The 24,151-nt window shown below is 42.2% G+C and overlaps 1 protein-coding gene across 1 annotated transcript in view; it reads right to left on the reverse strand.

Annotated features, from left to right (window-relative positions):
• Nucleotides 1-21,698, reverse strand: part of LOC119412046 (centromere protein P) — a 106,377-nt gene extending 84,679 nt beyond the window's left edge. Inside the window, exons 1-5 of the mRNA XM_037679023.1 lie at nt 21,559-21,698; nt 21,325-21,479; nt 19,818-19,906; nt 18,826-18,914; nt 5,326-5,422 (exon numbers count right to left, since the gene is read on the reverse strand). Of these exons, the coding sequence (XP_037534951.1) occupies nt 5,326-5,422; nt 18,826-18,914; nt 19,818-19,906; nt 21,325-21,479; nt 21,559-21,698 (570 nt within the window). The remainder of the gene's footprint in view (nt 1-5,325; nt 5,423-18,825; nt 18,915-19,817; nt 19,907-21,324; nt 21,480-21,558) is intronic.
• Nucleotides 21,699-24,151: the final 2,453 nt, after the last annotated feature.

Raw genomic sequence — 24,151 nt, forward strand, 5'->3', positions numbered from 1 at the left:
AAAGTTTAAATATTTAAAAACATCTAAAATAGATGTACGTGAACGTAAACAGAGCCAAGGACCATCGACTGAGAGGAAAGAAGCTCCAAAACCTTCAAGCTGGACTGAAACATGCAGCTGTCCACGAGGACAAGACAAACGTCTTCTGGAGAAAGACAGTCAGACGAGACAAAGACTGAGCTGTTTGGACACGAAGACAAGAAGGACATTTGGAGGAGTCCAGATGAGACTTCCAGACCAGAGAACACTGAACCAGCTGTCAGGCATGGTGGTGGGAGCATCATGCTGCGGGACAAAGTGAGGAGGACGACCTACAAACTCTTGACCTTCAACTCGAATCAGCAGCTGGACGGTTGAAAGTTGGACACAGTTGGGTCCAACAGGACCATGATCCTAAACAAACACCAGAACTGGTTTCTGATTGGATAAACCAGACTAACACAGAATAAAACTACTAGAACTACTACTAGTAGTAGTTGTACTAGTAGTAGTAGCAATAGTACTTCAATTACTACTAATACTACTACTAGTTGTAGTACTATATACTACTTCTACTGCTATTGTAGTAGTACTACTACTAGTACAACTACTATTTGTTGTACTAGTTGAACTACTACCACTACAACTACTACTAAAAAGAGTCAGAGACTCTTTATTGTCATTCTCACCACATGTGGTGGAGCGAAACTATGTACACAGGGTCCCAGTTACATAAAATCACTTGTACTAGAAGTACTTGTACTACTTGAAATGGTATTAGTAGAACTAGTAGTAGTAGTAGTAGTACTTGTAGTAGTAGTAGTAGTACTTGTAGTAGGAGTAGTAGTAGTACTTGTAGTAGTAGTACTACTTGTTGTAATAGTAGAAATTGTTGTAGTAGTACTACTTGTAGTAATAGTAGTACTTGTAGTAATAGTAGTACTTGTTGTTGTTGTAGTACTTGTAGTAGTAGTACTTGTAGTAGTAGTACTAGTAGTAGTAGTAGTACTTGTAGTAGTAGTACTAGTAGTAGTAGTAGTACTTGTAGTAGTAGTACTAGTAGTAGTAGTACTTGTTGCAGTAGTAGTAGTACTTGTAGAATTAATAGTAGTAGTACTTGTATTACTTGTAGTAGTAGTTAGTACTTGTAGTAGTAACAAAAGTAGTAATAGTGGTAGTAGTAATAGTAGTAGTGTAGTATGACAATATAGGGAAATATATTCATACTTTTCACGAGTTCCTCATCTTTCTGACTGTGTAAATGTCGTGCATTGAATTTTAACAGAAATGTAACGAGAGACGTCATTTATCTTTGACCCATCAAATGAATGCGGTCATTTATTTTCAGAATCAAAGTTTAACATCAAACATTTACATTAATTTGGCAAAATATGAAAATAATAACAGACAAGTTTCACAGAAAATGGGCTTCAATCACGCGGCGGTGATTGAGGACTTTGCTTCAGATATTTCTAAGATATCTGTACTGATTTTAGAAGAGAGAGGAGAGTTTTAAGATGGAAATGGAGATTTATCTTACAGAGAGATATGTGAGGGAATTAATCTGTTATGACCAGAAACGTGCACGCTCCATCAGATATCAGCTTGCGACGGTACGCTTGGTCGAAGTAGAAACCGTTACCTGGTTGACGATAAATCAGCTCGGTATAGGATCCTTCCTCGACTCTTTCAGCGTCTCCGTTGAGAGCAGCTGAAACCCTTCGAGAGTCGTGCGTGGTGTTCAAACAGAAATTATAATCCCAACATCGTCCCTGCATTCTGTATTCCAACGGAAGCACTCTGGGTTTCAGACATCAGAGTTTTCTCCTTCAGCCTTCAGAACTCTCAGACTCTAGAACTTCTTCAGAACCTCCATCACTCTGAGACTCTATAATTTCTATCACTCCCAGACTCTAACAGAACCGGGAAGTTGCCACATTTTAAATGAGTTGACTTCCGGGTCAATTTTAGAGCTTTCTGATTCGTGGATGGACCAGAAAGAGGTGTGTTTTGTGACGTAAGATGTTATGATAAGCCAAGGGCAGAGAATGAGATTGCTTAACAGACAGAAAAGATTATTGGAGAAACAGCAGACTTCGTGGAGTCTCTACTCTGATTATCTTCTCAAATAGTTAAACATGACATTTTCTTCTCAGTAAACATTTTAGTTGACCAAGACTCGACCTTTCACATACTTACAAAAGCTTGCTCATTGAAGACAGAAAATCAAGAAATGCATATTAACCTGATTTCTTCTTTGAATGAGGAATAAGAATTATTACTTACTGTTTATGTAAAATAAAAATGAGTAGTTCTCTTCAACCTGTAAGCATTGAGTGAACTCACACAATTTGATTATCAAACATTTGTAAAACAGTGATGATCATAGAGAATTGTCTTTTCTGCTTGATTAATTCAAAAAAGAAAGTCACCAGATGGCTCAGACTGTACTTCTGGATGCAGATCAATGAAATAACAGTCACTGCTCATCTGATCAAGATTTGAGGTCAGATCAGGTTCAGATCAGGTTCACTACAGTAGTAGTAGTAGTAGTAGAAATAGTGGTGTAGTAGTAGTAATAGTAGTAGTAGTAGTACTAGTAGTAGTAGTAGTAGTAGTAGTACTTGTTGCAGTAGTAGTAGTACTTGTAGAATTAATAGTAGTAGTACTTGTATTACTTGTAGTAGTAGTAGTTAGTACTTGTAGTAGTAACAGAAGTAGTAATAGTAGTAGTAGTAATAGTAGTAGTAGTAGTAGTAGTAGTAGAAATAGTGGTGTAGTAGTAGTAATAGTAGTAGTAGTAGTAGTAGTAGTAGTAGAAGTAGTAGTAGTAGTACCAGTAGAAGTACTTGTTTTAGTAGTAGTAGTAGTATACTAGTATTATAAGACAGATATCAGTCAAATGCTTGCTGATGGAGACAAAGAGCTTGAGGTCCAGGTGAGACCTGTTGAAGGACTTTTAACCAAATATTGGAGGGTGTATGTATACATTTGAGCCTGTGTGTATAATTCCTGTGTGAATCAGAGAAAACACAAAATTCAAACTTATTTTTAGAAATCACTGACGTTGAAAATCATCCCACTCTAAGAAAAAATATACAAATAAATAAATATATACATATATATATAAACAATATAATAACTGTGTGTGTGTTGTTTCAGTCGGTCGATAAAGCAGGAATGTTGAAGCCAGTAAATGTTTTGCAGTTTGGACGTTCAGTGACTGTCCAGTTAATTCTGCAGTCTGAAAAAACAAACTGCAAGATTCAGCTCGTTACATATCAATTAGTTTTAATTAATATTAATAATCTTGCACTGATCCTTTTGTTTTCATGCGTTTGCCCGTCTGAGTAAAGTTTTGTCTGTGTGTCACTGGAGTTTGCAGTAACAACAGGAACTAGACTTTCCACAGAAAAGATGCACGTTAAGCAAAATAAAGTGTTTGAAACTCATGGAAACTCTGGTTTAATTCACTTTGAGCACAGCCAACTTGGCTGGACGCCTCCTCCGAGAACGCAGGAGAACATGTTCCATTCTGCCTCTGCAGAGCGACTCCTGGCTTCAGAGCCCCACCCTGAAGTTCACCGAGAACAGAAATAACACCTGCCCCCGTCTTTGTTCATCATCTGCGCAGCATCAGGAGCGCTGGCTTCTGTAGAGAGTGGCAACAAGAGCTGAGAAGAACCTTCCAGCCAAATGACATTTGATGAGTTGAGCAAAGTTAATTTTGTTCAACATCTGTTTCTAAAATAAAACCTGAAGCCTGTCCATCCTGAGCTTTAAACACTAAGCTAGATATATTAAACTAATAAAAAGACTCGTTGTCCTCCATCACAGAATGAAGAGAGGGAAGAGGAAACATCCTTTGTCCCTCTGACTGTGCATGTGAGCATAACTTGAAAAATAAATCAAGTACTAACTTACATTTTGGAGTGTAGCTGCATCTAGATCTAAGAACGGTCACTATAGAAAACTGGGTATATATAAACAGATACACGCTGCCTTCTCAATAACAGGCGGAGGTTTCGACGCCTCCTCGACCGACAAAGTCTTTTTCTTAGGAGCGAATGAACACGCCGGCATGTGGTAGTCACATGACCGATCTCGGTTGCTCTAGCGGGAAAGACGCCGCCTCTCAGAGACTCCGCTTTATCTCGTCAGAAGTACAGACTTTAAACTGCACACCAGTTTTTAAATCGTGTCCATAGGTCAAGTAAAACCGGAGTTGTGATAAATGATCCACGCCAAATCTTTTTCTGAAAACCATCGTTTTATCTGAAGCGCGTTAGAGCGAGAGGCTGCAGCAAAGACGGGAAGGTCCGACTCTGCAGAGGAGGGGGTCCAGGGTCCAGAGTCCAGACTAGAACCAAGCATCAGTTCTGAGCTCAGAGGACCCAGAGGGTGAATTCATTCATTTTCCTTTAAATTACCGTAAAATACATTGTGTTGTGTAGAGTTTAATAAATTTTTATTTTTTATTTCTTCTTTTGGCTGCTCCCTTCTTCAGGAGTCGCCACAGAGAACTAACTCGCATGAAGACTTGGTGAATGTTTTCACGCCGGATGTTCTTGACTCAACCACAGCCTCTGTGTGGAGCAGAGAGCTGCGTCTAGGCCGCCCGGGGAAGCAGAAGGTGGGGGTTAAGTGCCTTGCTCAAGGGTCCAGAGGAGGGCAAATGAGGATGGAGGCAGGTGTCGGTGCTTCACCTTTCCACCCACAAGTTTTATGCTGTCGGTCCAGGGGATCAAACCGGCAACTTTCCGATCACAGGTTCGCCTTCACTAACCTCTGCGCCACCGCTCCCCCACATAAAATACATAAAGTAAACTGACCACAACAACCATTTGAGCTATAGTTCCCTCAAATGATTGGGGGGGGGCCAAAGATTAATCTAAGGTGCCCCCCCGTGCGGCCTCAGACAAAATAAAAAACCTCCGTTCTTCTCCACGGTGGAACTCCTGCCCACGTGCATATCTTGCACCAAACATCAAGGTTTACGTGCATTTGCTTTTCACTTCCAGTCCAGAAAAACTCACGTCTCCAAAACTACAAACACTCACTCCTGGAGTCCCTCAGGGACGGGGGACATCTGTCTGCTACTTGTTTGTATTAGAAAACAATTTAAAAAGGGAGACAGGTCATTACTGGACAAACCCAAAGTGTTCTTTAAAGGCAACAAAGAGAAACATGTGGCGATCGCGTTCCTCCGCAGCAGGACCGATCCGTTTACAGAACCCACCAGAACCCAACAATCTGCCACAAACGTTGCTCCTCGGGGAGGAAAGGCCTCGGGCTTCAGTGTCAGACAGTCAGCAGGTTTGGAAGTTTGGAGGGAACCTCACTTACCTGGAAATGCTGGAAGGTTCTGGCCCGATCGTCACATCTGTCTGAGAAAGTCCTTAAAGTCCTGAAGAACAGCAGAAGGTCCTTGTTCTCCTCCACCCTGAAATCACAAAGCGTTTGAATGAAGGTGAGCAGACGCTGCAGGTTTGGGTTTACGGTCAGAACTTGATGTTCTGCTTCTTCTCTGTTCTTCTAATATTCGTTGTTCTTCCGTCTCACGTGGTTGTGGAGGGATTTCGGCCCACTCGTATTTCCGGCGTTGCATCGCTGTTTGCGGGATATTGAGTACATTTTGAAGGGTTCTGTTATGAACTACTAATATCTTACCTGTTGCAGATACCTGTTTGAAAGGCCCTAATTTGAAGAAATAGTTTACTTCTGGCCGGACTGACGAGCCACCTCCTGCAGGGATGTCACAATATTTCTGCTTAAATTACAGAACACCTTTATTTTACCAGGAAGAAATCCGTTGAGATCATCACTCTCTTTTACAACGGTGTCCTGGAATTCCAGAGTAATGTGGTTTAAACTGGTTTATTAAATATTTGCATGAATCACTACATTCAAATAATGGAGCCGTTGTAAGAAAGTAAAATCTGCTTTGGAAGCCCGTCCACTCCGACTGTATCTGAATGAAGTGGGCGGGGCTTAAAGCCCAGTGTGCAGATTCCGGCTAAAAAACAACAACATGGCAGCTCCCACCTCTGACCATCAGCAGTCCACAAATACTTTGTCTTTAGCGTGGACCCAATGTTTTAAAATAACTCGTCTCGTAAGTTCATAACGTTTTATAGTATTATCTCAAACTTTACATTTGCTGCGAGTTTCACGTTGCACAAACGTTTTGTCAGATATATTTCAATAATCAGCTGAAGCAGCAGCGCCACAGCTAGCAGCTGACATTAACTGTACTCACAAATAAGTACAAAATTCTCTGTAAATAATCATAAAATGCAAAACTAACAGAAATTTAAAGAGGTAGCAACCAATATTTGCATAAACCGCTATAAAGATTTTTAGATTAGAGTTGATTTAGGTCTGTTTTTTTTTTTTGCTTTAAAGTTTTTAAGCTGTTGTCTAAAAATTGACAACAACAAGCTCAAATAATGTAGCAGACTCGACACAACTAGTTCATGACACGTATGTTTTATTTTAACGCTCGGCTTTATTCATAAAAGCGGGACTTTGTCTGTTTGTCCCAGATTTAGACAAAAAGCAGATTCGGTGGATCTTTCTTTATGAGTTAAACATAATGTGAATTAAACAACAACAACGAGCGGAGTTGATTCTCTTTCATCCACCAGAAACGGCAGCGAGGACAGAAACGTGTTTTCTTGTGTTGTACATCAGAGGACAGACGTGTTTGGGTCTGGCTGTCCGACTGAGACCGAAAAGTTCAGTTCAAGGATTTCCAGAGTTCCCTGTGGGGGCCCAGGACTCCACGGCAGCCGGGTTAAGTTTCCAGACGATTGTTTTTCCACCCAAAGCTGATGGAAACATGGCAGCAGACTGCTGCGGCTCTATCAGAGACAGATCCACAGTTCGATTAAACGCTGCGTGACGGGCCCACCGTGATGAAACCAACAACTTTAACGTGTAAATCCAAAAAAGTTCAATCTGGTCCTCTGGACATTCAAAACAAAACAAAGCAAAAAAATCTAGATAAGTTTTGTCTTCCATCCTGAGGACTTCCTCAGTCTGAGGAGCTGTATTCAGCTCAGTCTCTTAAATAGCGCCTTCTCAGAGTGGATCAACCAGTTTGCTGCTGACAACCAGAACCAGCTGGTCACATGGTCGGACTGGTTGATCCACTCTGAGAAGGTGCTATTTAAGAGACTGAGCTGAATACAGCACCTCAGACTGAGGAAGTCTTTCGGATGAAAGACGAAACATGTCTAAATTTTTTTGCTTTGTTTTGTTTTGTTTTGAATGTCCAGAGGACCAGATTGAACTTTTTTTGGATTTTTCTACCTGGATTATTGAGCATGCATCAGGATATTTAACGTGTGAAGGTTTCAATGAGTCGGGAGGGTTTGAAAAGTTGATTAGTGGAACTTTATTGCCTTAAATACTGGAAACCTGCTCATCTTGGACTTAAAAATCTATTTAAAATCAAGAAAAATACATTTATTTAATCCTAAAAGCTGATGAAATCACATTGTAAATAAACTGCCATCAAAATCATCAAAATACTTTATGAATAAATCCTTTGGACCAACAACATCACCAGATTTAAAATTCAGATTAAATTATTATAATATTTTCTAGATTTGTTGAAATGTTGAAGGGTACCGATAAAATCCAACATCTATCTACTTCCATCTCTAAAGTCCAACAGACTTGGGACTTCTGTAATAATCTGAGCTGACAAAAGGCCCAAGTTTGAAGTATGACTTCATGAAAGTAGGGATGCACAATATTATCGGCATGGTATTGGTATCGGTCGATATTAGCGATAAAGTTAAATATCGGACATCGGCAATTCCATCAAAATAACAGTGATATAAAAGATGCTGTTTATTTATATATATATATATATATATATATATATATATATATATATATGCACACACACCAATGGTCGTCCTCACCTGCAAGACATGCGCCTTTCTTCCTTCTCCCGGACTCCTCCTGCCTTTTTGCTCTCTTTCTGTGTATCGGAGCTCCTATTTACACATTTTCCAAAACGTAAACTACTGTCATGGATCTGGTCAACTGGACTTTCAACGTAATCGATAAATTTTTTTCAACAAAGCGACAGGATCCTGGAGAGCCCTCATGCCCCACTGAGATGCACACAGCAGGATACGTCATGGATCCGTGGGGAGTTTGGGAGCTGATGTGACTTTCTGTATTGTCTCAGGAGGACGCCGAAGATGTTTATATCATTGGAATCGTGATGGCAGGGTTTCTGCTTTTTGGCACCGGCAGATTCCTATGTTATTGGTTATTAAAGAAGACGGCGGCAGCAGTTTTGGGCATGGCAAAGCTGCCAACCAACCTGTGTTTGGTTTGGTTCGTGCTTCGAGCAAAATCAGCTGATTTGCGAACTCAACTGTAAAATGGAAGCGATTTGTGAGAATCGCAGGCCACTTGCGGCTTCTGGGACTCGCCAGCATGTTGGGGATGACCTTGGAGGGAGCTAATAAGCACGGACCAGTGGAATGTCCACAAATCTGGCCATTTTGGATCAAAAGTACCAGCAGGACTCAAGGCTGAAGAGAAATAAGTCTGCCTGAAAAAAAATCAACAACAGTGGCTTATCTGAATTTGACTCCCCCGTTTGGCCTCGATGCAGGCCGACATCAAATTTCTACTGGGATGTGTGTAAACTAAAAAAGCTCTGTCTATCGCAACCCCTCCACCGAGAACTTCTGTGAATACTTATCGGAGCTGTACCGAGGACACCAACATCTTAACAGGACTACGGTGCTATCTGGAAGTGCATCAAAGACAAATCTCACCGTCTTGTCGTCAAATGGATTTGTAACGTGTCTATAAACGTGCTTGCTGTTGAGTTTTTGATGTCTTAAATCGTGTCCTGATAAGGACAATGGGTGAAGAGATCTTTTTTGTGATACCACTATCCTCTCCTCATGGCCTTTTCCCCTTTTCTATCTAAAAGAATAAGGGGGTGCGCTCTTAGGAGCAGCAGCAATGTGCACTCCGCCCATCTTTCAGACGACTGTACGAAAATAATCTCACTGTATTTCAGTACAATGATAATAAAGCTTAGTCTGATTCTGATACACAGTATATATATATATATATATGTGTGTGTAAATAAAACTATAACCTCACCAGCAGAGAGAGTAAATGTCATGAATAAATCTGACATTAAACATAATCCAAGTTGAAGTGTTACATCATTTCCAACCCCCTTTAGGCAAAAGGCCAAATTGACAAAGACCATGCAGAATAATGTAGGTATTTTAATTCCACAGCAGAGAAAGAAAGCTATGTAGTCTCTGTAAGTAGGTCTAAGAACAAAAGCATTGGTATCGGTATCGGTTATCGGCCAAAAATCCAATATCGTGCATCTCTACATGAAAGTAAAGTAACTCTGGAGCTTTTTTTTCTTCACCCCAACAGACCGGAGGAACAGCCTCATCACTACAGATGAGCCCCCCGTCAGTCAGTCCATCTTCAGCTCCTTTCTATGATGACTCAGGAACAAGTCCTCCCTGGAAGCACTCAGCCCCGACACAGAGGGACCGCTCCAGTTTCTGGGCCTCAGACTCAGACGAGCCGACTGTCACCTCAGCTGCTTCACACTCACCTGTGAACCGCCTTGGAGCATGTTGAAGGTCAACAGGACCACACTGTTTGCAAAAGCAAAGAGACAAAAGAGACGAACCTGCGCTTCCCCAACTAGGCCCCATCCTCCTGACGATCTTGTCCACAAACAGAATCAGAACCCAGAAGCAGCCCTGGCAGGGCCCAGCCCGCACCTGGACCGAGCTCGCTTTGGTGCCGGAGACGTGGACGCAGGTCTCAGTTTGGTTAAACAAGAATCAGATCGTCTTAAATAGTGACGTTCAGCTTCTGTTTTAAATAAGTTCAACTCATGATGCGTTTAAGGCACCTCAGAAAGAATCAAACAAAACTGTTTTGTTAACCTAGCCTATTCAGAGAAAACCCTCTCATCAGCTGACAGGTGAAACAGACGTGTATTACATCATCATTTAAACCTTCAACACACCATACCTTCTCACAGAAAGGTTTAGATCTGGAAACTGGATCAGAACCAGCTGTCGGACTAAACCGCTGACAAAGAAGTTTACAGGTATTTGGTTGTAAACGAAGCTTTCCCAGCTGCCCTCTCTCACACAGCAACTCGCTCCAGGGGTTTGCTAAGAACCGTTTGTGTCCAGAGTTTTGTTTGTTGGGTAGTTTGAAGGTTTAAGATCTAAAAGAGAAAAAGAGAACTGCATCTGCAGAACCCAGCTGCTTTAAACTGAATCTCTGCGGGAGTTCAACCAAAGCAAGTCTCAGTAATTTATCAAACCGTGCGGAAATGTTGCAGTTTGTGAAAGAGAGCAAATCTTCTCTCTGACAGAACATCTGCGTCCATAGTATTTCTGTTTGGCCTCCTGAAGAGACTTTAAGGAGTGAAGTGTAGCAACAACAACACCCTCCCTGTGAGAGCTGAACTACGACACGTTGGACTAGATTAGTTTAACAAAGATGACCTGTGTGAGCGCACACACCGAGCCTGACAAGGCTGCAGTGTGTTGAATCATTATCTTCAGTATTTTTCCATCTGTCGGCTGCCAGATTCTGCAGACTGGGTCATATGATCCAGATGTGGTTTGGCTTCAGATTTGGAGCGAATCAGAGCGAGGCAGACAACGCTTTCGAGCAGATCGTGGTCACGAAGAAGAAGAATGCACAACATTTCATGTGCGTCCAAAAACAATCTGGATACATCGTTCACATTTTGTAACAGCAAATCATTGTGTTGTTTATGATTAAACTTGAAGTGTGTCGACACATAAATGTTCTGTCTCTAAATAAAATAAATTACATAAACCAGAGGAACGCTAACGAGTTTTTAAGTCAATCAGAACCAGAATTCGCTGTCACTGAGCACAAGGAAAGATTAAAAGCTTCAGCGCAAGAGATGCAGAAATAAAATATATGAACAGGGAAAAAGTAGCATAAAGCCAGCTAAAACCTAATAATAAAAAGTTGGCTAAAAGTAGCAGAACAGTAGCTAACAGCTAATAATAGCGTAAGAAGTAAAACAGCCAGCAGCTGAAACAGACTTCAGAGAACAAAGTTTTTGAAAGACTTGAAATCGGAATGTGGTTCTACGAGGAAAATTTCTTGAAAATAAAGTTAAATATTTTGAAAATTATAAAAGCAGCAAAATCACTGCATGCATCTCCTGAATAACATGAATGTGACACGAACAGCTAAAATACACTGAACAAAAATATAAACAACACTTTTGCTTTATCTCCCATTTTTCACGAGCTGAATTCAAACATCGAAGACTTTTTCTACGTACATGAACGACCTTTCTCTTTCGGATGTTCTGTTCATGTAAATCTGTGTTAGTGAGCGCTTCTCCTTTGTTGAGATAACCCATCCACCTCACAGGTGTGGTATATCAGGATGCTGATTAGACGGCATGGTTATTGCACAGGTGAGCCTTAGGCTGACCACAATAAAAGGCCACTCTAAAACCTGCAGTTTTATCACGCAACACAATGCCACAGATGCTGCAGGTTTTAAAGGAGCGTGCGTTTGGCTGCAGACGACAGGAACGTCCACCTGCGCTGTATAAAACAAAGCACAGCAGTCCCTCACTACTTCACACTTCAACTGTCGCAGATTCGCTCTATCGCGGTTTGTGTGCGTCCAGAATATTGCACACAATTTATTTTTTATTATTTTACACACGATTGTGGACTGCACAGTAACATCACAGTACAGAACTCATGTGGATGTGAAAAAGTCAATGAAAAAAATAATAATTCGGACAGGCGCTGCCATTTTCAGACCAAATCAAACCTAAATAGCAACCAAAAGGACAATCAAGAGGAATAGTAGCAAAAAAACAGCTAGATTATAAGGCGATGTAGAAAACTAAAACCAGGAACATGTCTGCATTGGTTTTTGCCATGTGGTGCATGTGGTGGAACGAAATTATGTACACATGGTCCCAGTTACATCCAACAATAAAATGTAAAATAAAAACAGTAATAAGGTCTAAGATATGAACCAAGAAAAACATCAACTAAAAATATGCTAAGCATTAGTAGCATAAAAACAATACGCCGAACAGCAGCACGAACATGAGTCTGTGGGAGCATTTTGTAGTTTTCTTTCATTCGGCCTCCAACTGTACTGTAATCGCCACTCACATGGACTACATTTCCCTCAAACCAATGCTGTGCTGTACTGTAGTGCCTCTGGACGCTGTTTTATGCCGAACAGTGTTTTTGCACAGCGACGTCACGACTGCTGAACCGGCCTTTCAAAAGTAAAATTTAATTCATGACACATGGAAAGGTTTTTTAAAGAAAATTCAACTTTACAAACGCAAGATTCAAAAGAAAGTGTAAATCATGTGAGGGAGGAGCAGTCCGAGATTATCACTGTATGTTTCCGTACAATGGCAAAGTTAGTTCTCTGCATTTAACCCATCACACCTGAGATACGCCCAGGTGGAGCAGTGGGCAAACATGTAAGCGCCCGGGGAGCAATTAGAGATTGTGAGTCTTGCTCAGAGACACCACGAAATGCGGGAATGGCTGGGAATCGAACTGGGACTGTCTGGTCCCAAGTCGGCAGCCCTGCCTCTACCTCATCTCGGCCCCCTGTGAGGACATGTATCTTTAAGAAACAGAGGCGTTGTGCTACATGACCCGGGCGCCGATCGGCTGTTACAATACAATACAACTTTATTTATAAAGCACTTTAAAACAACGCTGTTGGCCAAAGTGCTGTACACTAACACTAACTTACAGTGCAAGACGTCTGTTTACCTGTGCTCTCTCAACTGGACATCAATCATGTTGTTTCTAAAAGTTCTGTGCGTTCAAAAGTTTCTGGCAGCGAACCAAAACACCAGAAATGCTTTTTAACCAAAATGCTTAGTAACCCGGGCGATGATTGGCTCAGTAACCGTCAGCTCTGTTTAACCGGGCTTCTGATCGGCTGTTACAGTAGGAGGCGGTCGCTAACACACATAGCAGGGTTTCGTTTACCTCTTTTTCAAGTGGACGGCTCCCAAACGTTCTGTGCGTTCAACAGTTTATGGCGGCGAACCGAAACGCCAGTGGAAGATGCTGACGATTCAAGAGAAAGTGGAACTTCTGGACAAACTTTAAGATGGCCGTACCTACGTGGACGTTGCCGGCCGCCTACGGCACGGTTGTTAAGATGGAAGCTGCTTTGGTCGTGTGGATTAATGATTGCAGCAAAAAAGCATCACTTTGGATACCAACACCAAAGGTGAAACAACTTTACTGTTGTATCATCTTGCAGCAAGCAGCGCCGAGGATGAGACATGGCGATGTGAATGAGGAGCGGGGGACGAACCCGAAGCTGGACCTTTCGACCAGCTGGTTCAACCACCAAACCACTGCATTTAGCGCCAGCGAGGGATGGTTCAACAAGTTTAAAAAACGATTGGATTAAAAAGTGTTTCTCTGCATGGAGAGGCTGCATCCGCTGACAGCACGAGCGGAAGAGTTTGTTAATTCAATTCAAGTAAATTCAAAAATACTTTATTAATCCCAAAGGGAAATTAAATGTTGTTGTAACTCGTTATCCTCGATTCATTGAGATGTTATAGATGCTGATGGATGTAGGCCAGAAGGATCTCTTGTAAAGGTTTGTCCCACAGCAGATCCGAAGAAACTGGCCGCAGATGCCGTCCGATCCGTCCACCCAGACTCGGCTGGCCTCTCGGTTCCCCCGGGCTGCAGGACCACCCAAATGTTGGGCTGAACTCCTCCCAGCAGCTTGCTGAGCTCCTCGACATCAACACGACGTTCAAAGATTTGATCTCCGAGCCGGGGGTCTACAGGTCTGAACAAGTTTTTAACGTGGACGAAATGGGTCTGTTCTGGAAAAGGATGCCACCTCGCACTTTTATTATGAAGGACAAAGCCAAAGTGCCTGGTTTCATCGCATCTTCATCACCTTCATCGTCATCACTGGACAGCTAATTCTTCATCTCCATTTTGTCTTCATCTTCTCTGGTGAGTACCCATTTAAAATTAATATTTTTAAAGGTTTAAGAATTTAGAAAATTGTTAGGAACATTGCAAAAGTGTGGGAAGGGCTTAAAGCGCCAGTTTATACCTGTATATGAATACTAAAATAAACTACTACTTACTACTAATTACTACTTACTACTACTACTTACTACTACTACTACAACTACTACTACAATTACTACTACTACTACTACTACTTGTGTACAAAATTTCATTCCATCTCATGTAATGACAATAAAGTTTACAGTTCTTGAACGTGGACTACTTTATCCCTACTTTGCGGTTTTTCCACTTATCAATGGGGGCGTGGCCCCTAAACCCTGTGATAAACAAGGGACCACTGTATTCAGAAGTAGTTGGCTTGTAATAAGGAACAAAATAAAGATTAAGACCAGAGTTTTAATGAGAGTTGGTAGGAGAGATCATCTCTCTACAGTTGTAGCTTCTCTCCATTGGCTCCCTGTCAAATTCAGAATTTAATTAAAATCTTACTTCTAACCTACAAAGCTCTCAACAACCTAGCTCCATCTTACATTACAGATCTTATTCTTCCACATTTTCCTAACAGATCACTTCGCTCTCAGACTGCAGGTTTACTTGTGGTTCCTAGAGTTTCCAAAAGCAGAATGGGAGGAAGAGCTTAAAGTTCAGACCACTGAAACCACACCAGGATCAAAGAAACCCACACCTGGGCCATATAAAACTACAACTGGACCAAAGAAACTACATCTGGATCATAGAAAACTACACCTGGACCATAAAAATTATACCTGGATCATAGAAACCCACAACTGGACCAAAGAAACTACATCTGGACCATAGAAAACTACACATAGACAATAAAAACTACACCTGGACCATAGAAACTAAACCAAGACCATAGAAACCACAACTGGACCATAGAAAATTCCACCTGGACAATAAACACTACACCTAGATTATAGAAAACCACACCTGGACCACAGAAACGACACCAGGACTGCTTCCTGCACTTCACTTTTCCACCACCAGGTTTCCTTATATCCTAACAGGTAGAAGTAGAAGGTCTGATGCTAAATGTTGTCCATGGTTATGCACAGGTTGGATGTGATGTGGAAGAGAAAGATAAATTTTGGAAGGACCTGGATGAAGTGATAGAGAGCACTCCTATGGAGGAGAGAGTGGTGATCAGAGCAGACCTGAATTGCCATGTCGGTGGAGGAAACTGAAAGAAACCAGGAAGGACAGATGGTGGTGGATTTTGTCAAGAGAATGGAAATGGCTGTTCCAAAAGAGGGAGGAACATAGAGTGACCTATACGAGTGGAGGAAGGAGTACGCAGGTTGACAACATTCTGTGTAGAAGAGGAAACCTGAGGGAGATTGGAGACTGTAAGGTTGTGGCAGGGGAGAGCGTGGCCAGACAGCATCAGATGGTTGTGTGTAGAATGACTGTTGTTGTGAAGAAGAGAAAAAGAGTAAAATCAGAGAAGAAGACCAAATGGTGGAAGATGAAGAAGGAAGAATGTTGTGAGGAGTTCAGAGAGGAGCTGTTAAAGGCTCTGGGTGGTAAGAAAGAGCTTCCAGATGACTGGGCTACTACAGCAACAGTAATTAGAGAGACAAGTAGGAAGATACTTGGTGTGTCATCTGGACAGAGAACATACGATAAGGAAACCTGGTGGTGGAATAGTGACGTGCATGAAGCTGTTCAAAGAAAGAGATTAGCCAAGAAGAAATAAGACAGTGAGAGGACTGAAGAGAGGAGACAGGAATATAAGGAGATGCAAAGGCAAAGCAGAAGGTGTATGAGTTGTATGGGAGACTGGACACTAAAGAGGACAAGAAGGACTTGTACCGATTGGCAAGACTGAGGGATCAGGCTGGAAAGGATGTGCAGCAGGTTAGACTTGTGAAAGATGGGAATGGTAATGTTCTAACAAGTGAGGAGTGTGATGGAAGATGGAAGGAGTAGTTTGAGGAAATAATGAATGAAGAGAATGAAAGAGAAAGAAGAGTAGAGGTCATAGAAACTGTGGACCAGGAAGTGGGAAAGATTAGTGAGAGCTAAGTTTGGAAAGCTCTGAAAAGAATGAAGAAGTGGAAGGCAGTAGAACCTGATGACATACCAGTGGAGGTTTGGAAATGTCTTGGAGAGATAGCAGTGAGGTTTTTCACTCAAATATTCAATGGCATATTTGAGGGTGAGAAAATGCCTGAGGAATGGAGAAGAAGTGCTGGTGGCCATTTAAAGAACAATGATGTACAGAGTTGTAGCAACTACAGGGGAATTAAGTTGATGAGTTGCAAGATGAAGATCTGGGAGAGAGTTGTGGAAGCAAGACTTAGACGAGAGGTGACTATCTGTGAGCAGCAGTATGGTTTCATGCCAAGAAAGAGCGCCACAGATGCCATCTTTGCTTTGAGGATGCTGATGGAGAAGTACAGAGAGGGTCAGAAAGAACTCCTTTGTGTCTTTGTGGATTTAGAAAAAGCATCTGACAGAGTGCCGAGGGAGGAGGTGTGGCATTGCATGAGGAAATCTGGAGTGGCAGAGAAGTATGTTAGACTGGTACAGGACATGTATGAGGACAGCAGGACATGTTAGACTGGTACAGGACATGTACGAGGACAGCAGGACATGTTAGACTGGTACAGGACATGTACGAGGACAGCAGGACAGTGGCAGGATGTGCTGTAGGAGTGACAGATAACTTCAAGGTGGAGGTGGGAGTGCATCAAGGATCAGCTCCGAGTCTCTTCTCGTTTGCTCTGGTGATATGTCAGGTAGGACTCTCTGTGGACTATGATGTTTGCAGATGGCATTGTGATCTGTGGTGAGAACAGGGAACAGGTGGAAGAGAACTTGGAGACGTGGAGGTATGTACTTGAAAGAAGAGGAATGAAAGTCAGCCGTAGTAAGACAAGAGTCCATGTGTGTGAATGAGAGGGAGGAGGTGGAACAGTGAGGCTACAAGGAGCAGAGGTCACAAAGGTGCAGGACTTCAAGGACTTGGGGTCCACTGTCCAGGAACATGGGGAGTGTGGTAAAGAGGTGAAGAAGAGAGTCCAGGCAGGATGGAGTGATGGAGAAAAGTTTCAGGAGTGATTTGTGACAAAAGGGTGTCAGCAAAGGTCAAAGGAAAAGTTTACAAGATAGTGGTGAGACCAGCTACAGTATAATGTATGGTCTGGAGACAGAGACATGGACAAAGACAGGAGACAGAACTGGAAGTGACAGAAATGAAGATCAGGAATGAGATCATCAGAGGTACAGCACAGGTTGAACAACTATGAGATAAAGTTAGGGAGGCCACACTGAGATGGTTTGGACATGTCCAGAGGAGGGACAGTGGTTTGGACATGTCCAGAGGAGGGACAGTGGTTATATTGGTCTGAGTGATATTGGACTTCTGTATGTATTTTATATTCTTTATGTAATTTATTCCTGTTGATCTTTGTTCTTACTGTAAAGTGTCCTTGGGTGTCATGAAAGGCGCTTTTTAAATAAAATTATTATTATTATTATTATTATTATTTATATTGGTAGAAGGATGATAGAAATGCAGCTGCCAGGAAAAAGACAAAGAGGAGACATCTGGATGCAGTTAGAGAGGACATGGAGGTAGTTGGAGTGAGGACAGAGGACGCAGAGGACAGAGTGAGATGGAGGAGGAGGACTCGCTGTGGCGACCCCTGAAGAGGGAAGAACCAAAAGAAGAACAAACTTTTTATTTGGGCTGGACAGACAGCTTCATCCTGACCAGAAAAACACTTTCATTCATTCAACCTTTATTTCTACAGGTTAGTCTCATTGAGCCTCGAGGACTCACTTACAAGAGAGACCTGTAAAATCACATACTTTAAAATAAAAAGAGTGTGTAGAGCAGAGGAACACCCAAACACTCAATCAAGTTATGTGCAGGATCTTACACTCATACTTTGTGTTGTGGATGACTCTCAGCTACTGCCACAACAAATCATAGCTCAATATCTGGAAAACTAACTGAGCTACAGCCAGTCTGGTGCTTTTTAAGGTAATTCACAAACAGCTGTTAAAACCTAATCTATAATGTGATTTTCTTTTTTTTTAAATCCAAACAGGGCGGCAAGGTGGCGCAGTTCGTAGAGCTGCCACCTCTCAGCGAGAAGGTCCCCGTAGAGAATCCAGGCCCGGGGGCCATTCTGGGTGGAGTTTGCATGTTCTCTCCGTGCTGTGTGGGTTTCCTCCCACAGACCCAAAACATGCATGTTAGTCTGACTGGTAACTCTAAATTGTCCCTAGGTGAGAGAGTGAATGGTTGTTTGTCTCTATGTGTCCCTGTGATGGACTGGAGACCTGTCCATGGTGTCCCCACCTCTTGCACAGTGAAAAATCTGTACGCCTTTTTATAACGGTCTATTGTTGTCCCTGTTGTCCATTGTTGTCATCATTCTTTGTTGAAATCAGGTCTCTCTTGTAAATGAGTCCTTGGGGTTCAATGGGATTTACCTGTATAAATAAAGGTTGAATGAATGAATGAATGATGGCTGGACATGGGCACCAGTGACCCACATGACCCGAAAAGGAAAGAAGGAAGGAAGCAAGGAGGGAAACAAGCAAGGATGGATGGATGGATGGATGGATGGATGGATGGATGTTTAAATTGTTAACTATTCTCAGTTTTAGTGCTGCATCAATCAGAAGGTTCATTTTTGGCACGATTCACCCCAAACAATGAAAGAAAGAGTTATAAGACGTTTCATTTCTCCTCTCTGATCTGACCATCATTTATCTGCAGCGTTCGTACCTTGACAGGAAGCGGCTGAAGTTCTGCAGGTCGTTGGAGTCCAGAACCACGTTCAGCTCAGTGACGGTCCTCTCAGTTCTTGGACCCACCTGTTGAAAACACATCTTCAGCTAAAACAGTCCAACAATATAAATGGAAGTAGACTGTACTTATAGAGCACCTTTCTATCCAACCAGGATGCTCAAAGCTTCAAGTGTCCCTCTAACCGCTGATAGAATCTGATAAAAATGTGATTATTGTGACAGTAAAGCAGACATGAAGGTAATTCAGGACAAACTGTGTGACTCTGATAATCAGACAGTTTTCTCAGCCTGGACCCTGAACTGACCCAGAGACGGTTTAAAAGATCCGGTCCAAAGACAGAAAAGTGCAGCGGAAGCCAAGTCGATCATCTGAAGCTGATTGGTGCAGACATCTCATACAAAGCCAAAAAAAATGTACATTTAGAATATTTTATGGTCAATTTCTTTCTTTTTTTATCATTTTAAGTTTGAGAAATAAAAAAACAACACATTTTGTGTTCTTGCTGTCAGCAGGGTGACGATGGCGTCTTTGTTGAAGGTTTTCTGTTGTTTCCGTTCCTACTTTTCATTCTGTTTCTTCTAAAGTCTTCCTGGATTATCTGAAAACGACTTTTCTTTATTTTTTTAAGTGTCAAAATATGAACATTTCTTCTGCGGTTTGAGAAGCTTTAATTTCAGTGAACTGGTGAGCATGACTCTGTCTCCCTCTGCTGCTGAAACACAAACGCTTCTGAAGGTTTCACAATTTTCTGCTCCTCAACTGCAACTGTTTCCATTTCAACTAAAGCTGAACAAAAATGAGCCCTGAGCAAGAACAAACAGCAAACAGACATTTTGATGAGCTGAAATAAGATTTTCACACAACATGTACACAGTTACAGTAAAATGGAGGATACGATGAAGAGTGAGACGTTATCCGTCTCACATATCAACATTTTACAGATGAAACTAAAGAAGAAAATGACCCACCTTGACCTCAGAGAGCTGAAACTCTAGTTGAAAAGTGATTTCAGAGCAGTGGCCCGATAAACAGAACTGCAGGACCGTCTTACTGTCACCTGGCAAACACAAGAAAACAACAAAAACAAAAGAATCCAGATGATTAATACCAGACTGTGTTGTTTACTATCGTTAAATCTAACTAAACGCCACCACTCAATAAAACATTTTCTATATTTAGAAGTTCATAAAAGACATAAAATCAATGTTGTTACTTAATAACAAACATTATGCTGCACATGTTTAGGCCTGCAGCTCAGGACAGTACCGTCGAGCACAGCTCAAACGTCATCCTGAAGTTCGCTGATGACGCCACCGTTTTGGGGCTCATCACCAACGACGACGGGAGTGAACAGCTGGTGTCAGGAAAATAACCTCTCTCTGAACGTCAGCAAAACAAAGGAGATGATAGTGGACTACAGGAAACAGCATGAACCCCACCATCTACATAAACAATGCTGAGGTGGAGCAGGTCGGCACCTTCAAGTTCCTCGACGTTCACGTTACTGAGGATCTTTTCTGGACACATTACATACAGACACTGTGGTCCAGAAAGCCCGACAACGACTTACTTCATAAGAAGATTAACAAAGTTTGGTACGATCACCGGCATCCTCACTAACTTTTATAGGTGCACCATTGAGAGCCTGCTGACAGGCTGCATCACAGGGTGGTACGGGAACGGCACCAGTCAGAAAGCACCACAGAGGGTGGTGCAAACAGCAGAGGGCATCACTGGTAGCAGTCTCCACACCATCTACCACAGCCGATGTCTGCATACAGCATGCAGCATCATTAAGGACCACACCCACCCAGCACAAGGACTCTCATCTACTACCCTCAGACAGACGATGCAGGAGCCTCCCAACATGCACGAAAAGACTCAAAGACAGTTTTACCCACAAGATGTCAGATACTGAACTCTTGAATATAACACTGAACAACTGACAGTCTCATTGTACCAAGCCACATCTGTGACACCTAATATGTTTATTGCTGCTGCATTATGTGGCTGAATCATGTATGTCACTACCTTACCATCATAATTCATGCTCATTGTCACTAACTGTGCAATAACCTGTCACACAACCTGTGTAGTTTATGTTAGTTATGTGCATTTTAGCTTATATTATTACCTGTGAAATACTTATTTATACTAACTCATCCTTCTTGCACCGTTATATTCTACCATGTTTTTGTTTACTACATTTCTTTTGGAACTTGTAAATATTATGTTCCTTTTTCATTTTTGGTACTTTATTTTGCACGCTTTAGTTTTTTTTTTTTTCTTAGCGAGTCGAATGGGTTCTTCTCATCCTGAACATTTCTTTGCATTGTTGACCTTGTGTTAACCTGCATATGACAAATAAACAAAAACAACAACAACAGCTACTTATTTCCCCCAAATAATCTAAAAGTTATTTCACGGATTTCTTGATGAATCTATTAAAAACCATTCACCGACGTGCGTTCTTACCGCTCTGCAGAGTTTTTGTGATACAGCTGTTCAGATCGATGCCGTTCATCTGAGTCTGCAGCTTCAGGTCCTCCTCCAGCTCCTCCACCTCCTCCTTCAACCTGGACACCACCGCCTCCTTCCCTCCACCGCCTGTCTGTCCACACATGTATGAACTGTGGAGATAAACAAACTTTAAAAAATGAACATTTCTGTTTCTGAAACAAAGGAGGAGGAGATGAAGCTGGAACTCACAAGGCCTCCTGCATCTGTCCTCTGAAGTGCAATGTTTCGTCCTTGCAGTTGTTCTGCTGCTGCAAAGCTTTAATTTCTGCCTGCAGATGTTTGATCTGAGCCTCCAGAACGTTCACCTCCTCAATGTTCTCTTCACTCATCTTCACTTCTTCTGAGTGGACCTTATCATCGAGTTAAAAACAAAAAGATGCTTTAACAGGGAGCGGGTCAAATGGGAGTCAGACAAACGCCAACAGGCCAGCCCAGAACATTATGACCGATGACGAAAGTGTGAAAATCTTGTTTCGGTGAAATTTAACAGTGGATATGATGCTCTGGGGAGAAAGTGAATATTGTTTTTCTCTTTGGGAGTTGAATTATTTAGAGCAGAGTTTTCTGTATCACCTGATCCTCACATCTAAAGCTCCTGTCCGAAACTCTCTCAGCACAGAAAGTCTGAGTTCCCACGCTCCAGAGTCCAGCAGGTGATTCAGATCGATGAAAACCAGGACCAACAACACAAACTGCTCCATCACTCAGACCAATGTTTAATGAAAGACTTACTCTAATTTCCTTCTTAAGGTCTGGTGTTTTCTTCTATCGGATGTTTTTATTTAAAGCTTTTGCTGCGTTTTGTTTTATGGAAGTGAATTTGTTATTTGTTGTTTCCACCTGGCTGCAAAGCAAATTTCCCTGCAGGAACAATAAAGCTGAGACGTGTTCAGAAGAAGTTAACAGTGCAGGGATTTCAGCTTAAGATATTATGGGATGCAGAGGTCAGGATCAACCTGAGTATGTCCAACAGAACCCCAAATTCTGCATGTGGGCTCTGCTCTTACAAACTGACCACATTCACCTTTCAGGATAATGTCCCCTGCCTCACTCCTTCCAAACTATCCAGTTGTCAGCCCAAACTAACATCTGTGGAACGTGGAGCTCCCACATCTGGTGTCACAGTAGACCGCTACAGGCCAAGACAGAGGTTTTGGTTCAGGAAAACAGAGGTTGTGGTTTTTGGACCTGAGCATCTTAGGAATAAATTTTGCAGACTTTCACAAACTCTAGATGGTATTAATTTGGCCTCCAGCTCTAATATTAAAAATCTTGGTGTTGTTTTTGATCGGGACATGTCTTTTAGCCACGCCCCTCGCACAGTGATTGCTGGATTTGGGCACCGGCGACCCCCATGACCCAAAATGGAAGAAACGGGTGAAAGATAATGGATGTACGGATGTCTTTTATAATAATAATAATAATAATAATAATAATAATAATAATAAACTTTATTTCTATAGCACCTTCCAACAATGTCTTGCATTGACCAAGGTGCTTTACAAGATAAAACAAAAACAGAACACAATAAATCAGTGCAAATTAAAAGCACAACCAGAATAAAAGAAGGTAAAATAGATTTTAAAAATGCTAAATACTAAAAGTTAAACATCAAAAGCCTTTTTAAATAAGTAGGTTTTCAGTTTGGCTTTGAACAGAACCAGATCAGAGATGGCACGCACCTCATACCACTTTATTTATAAAGCACTTAAAACAGCTACAAGGCCAACCAAAGAGCTGTACAGACAGAACAACAGGTAACACACAAAGCAAAATACAAACTGAGGTAAATCAGAATATAGACATAAAAACGATGCAGATAATGACGACAAACCAGTGTGGAGCGTACAGGATCAAAACACAGATCATCGTGTTGAAAGCTACTGAATAGTAGTGAGTTTTTAAACAGGACTTGAAAACCGAGAGGGAGGGGGCCTGTCTGACAAGCAGAGGTAACTCGTTCCAAAGTCTTGGTCCTGCTATAGAGAAGGCCCTGTCACCTCTGCGCTTAAGACGAGTTCCTGGAACTGTGAGGAGCAACTGGTCCACTGACCTCAGGGAACGTGGCGGGACATACGGTTGTAGCAGATCAGAGAGATTTGGGAGGGGGGGGGGGGGGACACTATTCAGTGATTTGTAGACATACATGAGTATTTTGAACTGGATTCGAAAGTGAACCGGTAACCAGTGCATTGAGGCCAAAACTGGTGTAATGTGCTCTCTTTTGCCTGTACTGGTTAAAAATGGGGCTGCTGCATTCTGGACCAGTTGTAGTCATGCTGTAGAGGACTGACTGACCACCAGCTGAAGAGGAAGATGCAGCGCGCAGAGCTTTAAGCTTCACAGCACGTTTTCCCCGGCGTCTGAAGCGATGTCTCCTCCAGGCAGGCAGGTGAGGAGCGCAGCGGAGGTAAACTGGCACGTCCGCCAGCAGGGGGGGAGGAGTGGGGGGTCCAGAGGTACGCTGATAATGGTCCAAATAAGCGACATCGGTGACAGCAAAACGAAGATCCAGAAGCTGTTGTCTGTCATACACCAGGAGTGAATTTATGCCACAGATAAAAAACGAACAAAACAAAAATAATCCGAACACCATCCAGCAAGGGTGGATTGCAAGCCATGTACACGGGCGCCATCTTACCGGAACATGGGGAAGAGTATTCCAGGCTGTTGGGCCTGCAACAGAAAAAGGCCGGTCCCCCCATTGTTTGCACCTTGAGCAAGGCACCTCCAGCAGATACTGACCAGCAGACCGTAAAGCTCTGCTGGGCTGGTGGACTTT

Source organism: Nematolebias whitei, chromosome 7 (genome assembly GCF_014905685.2).
Source record: "Nematolebias whitei isolate Nwh7 chromosome 7, NemWhi1, whole genome shotgun sequence".
Classification (NCBI taxonomy): Eukaryota; Metazoa; Chordata; class Actinopteri; order Cyprinodontiformes; family Rivulidae; genus Nematolebias; species Nematolebias whitei.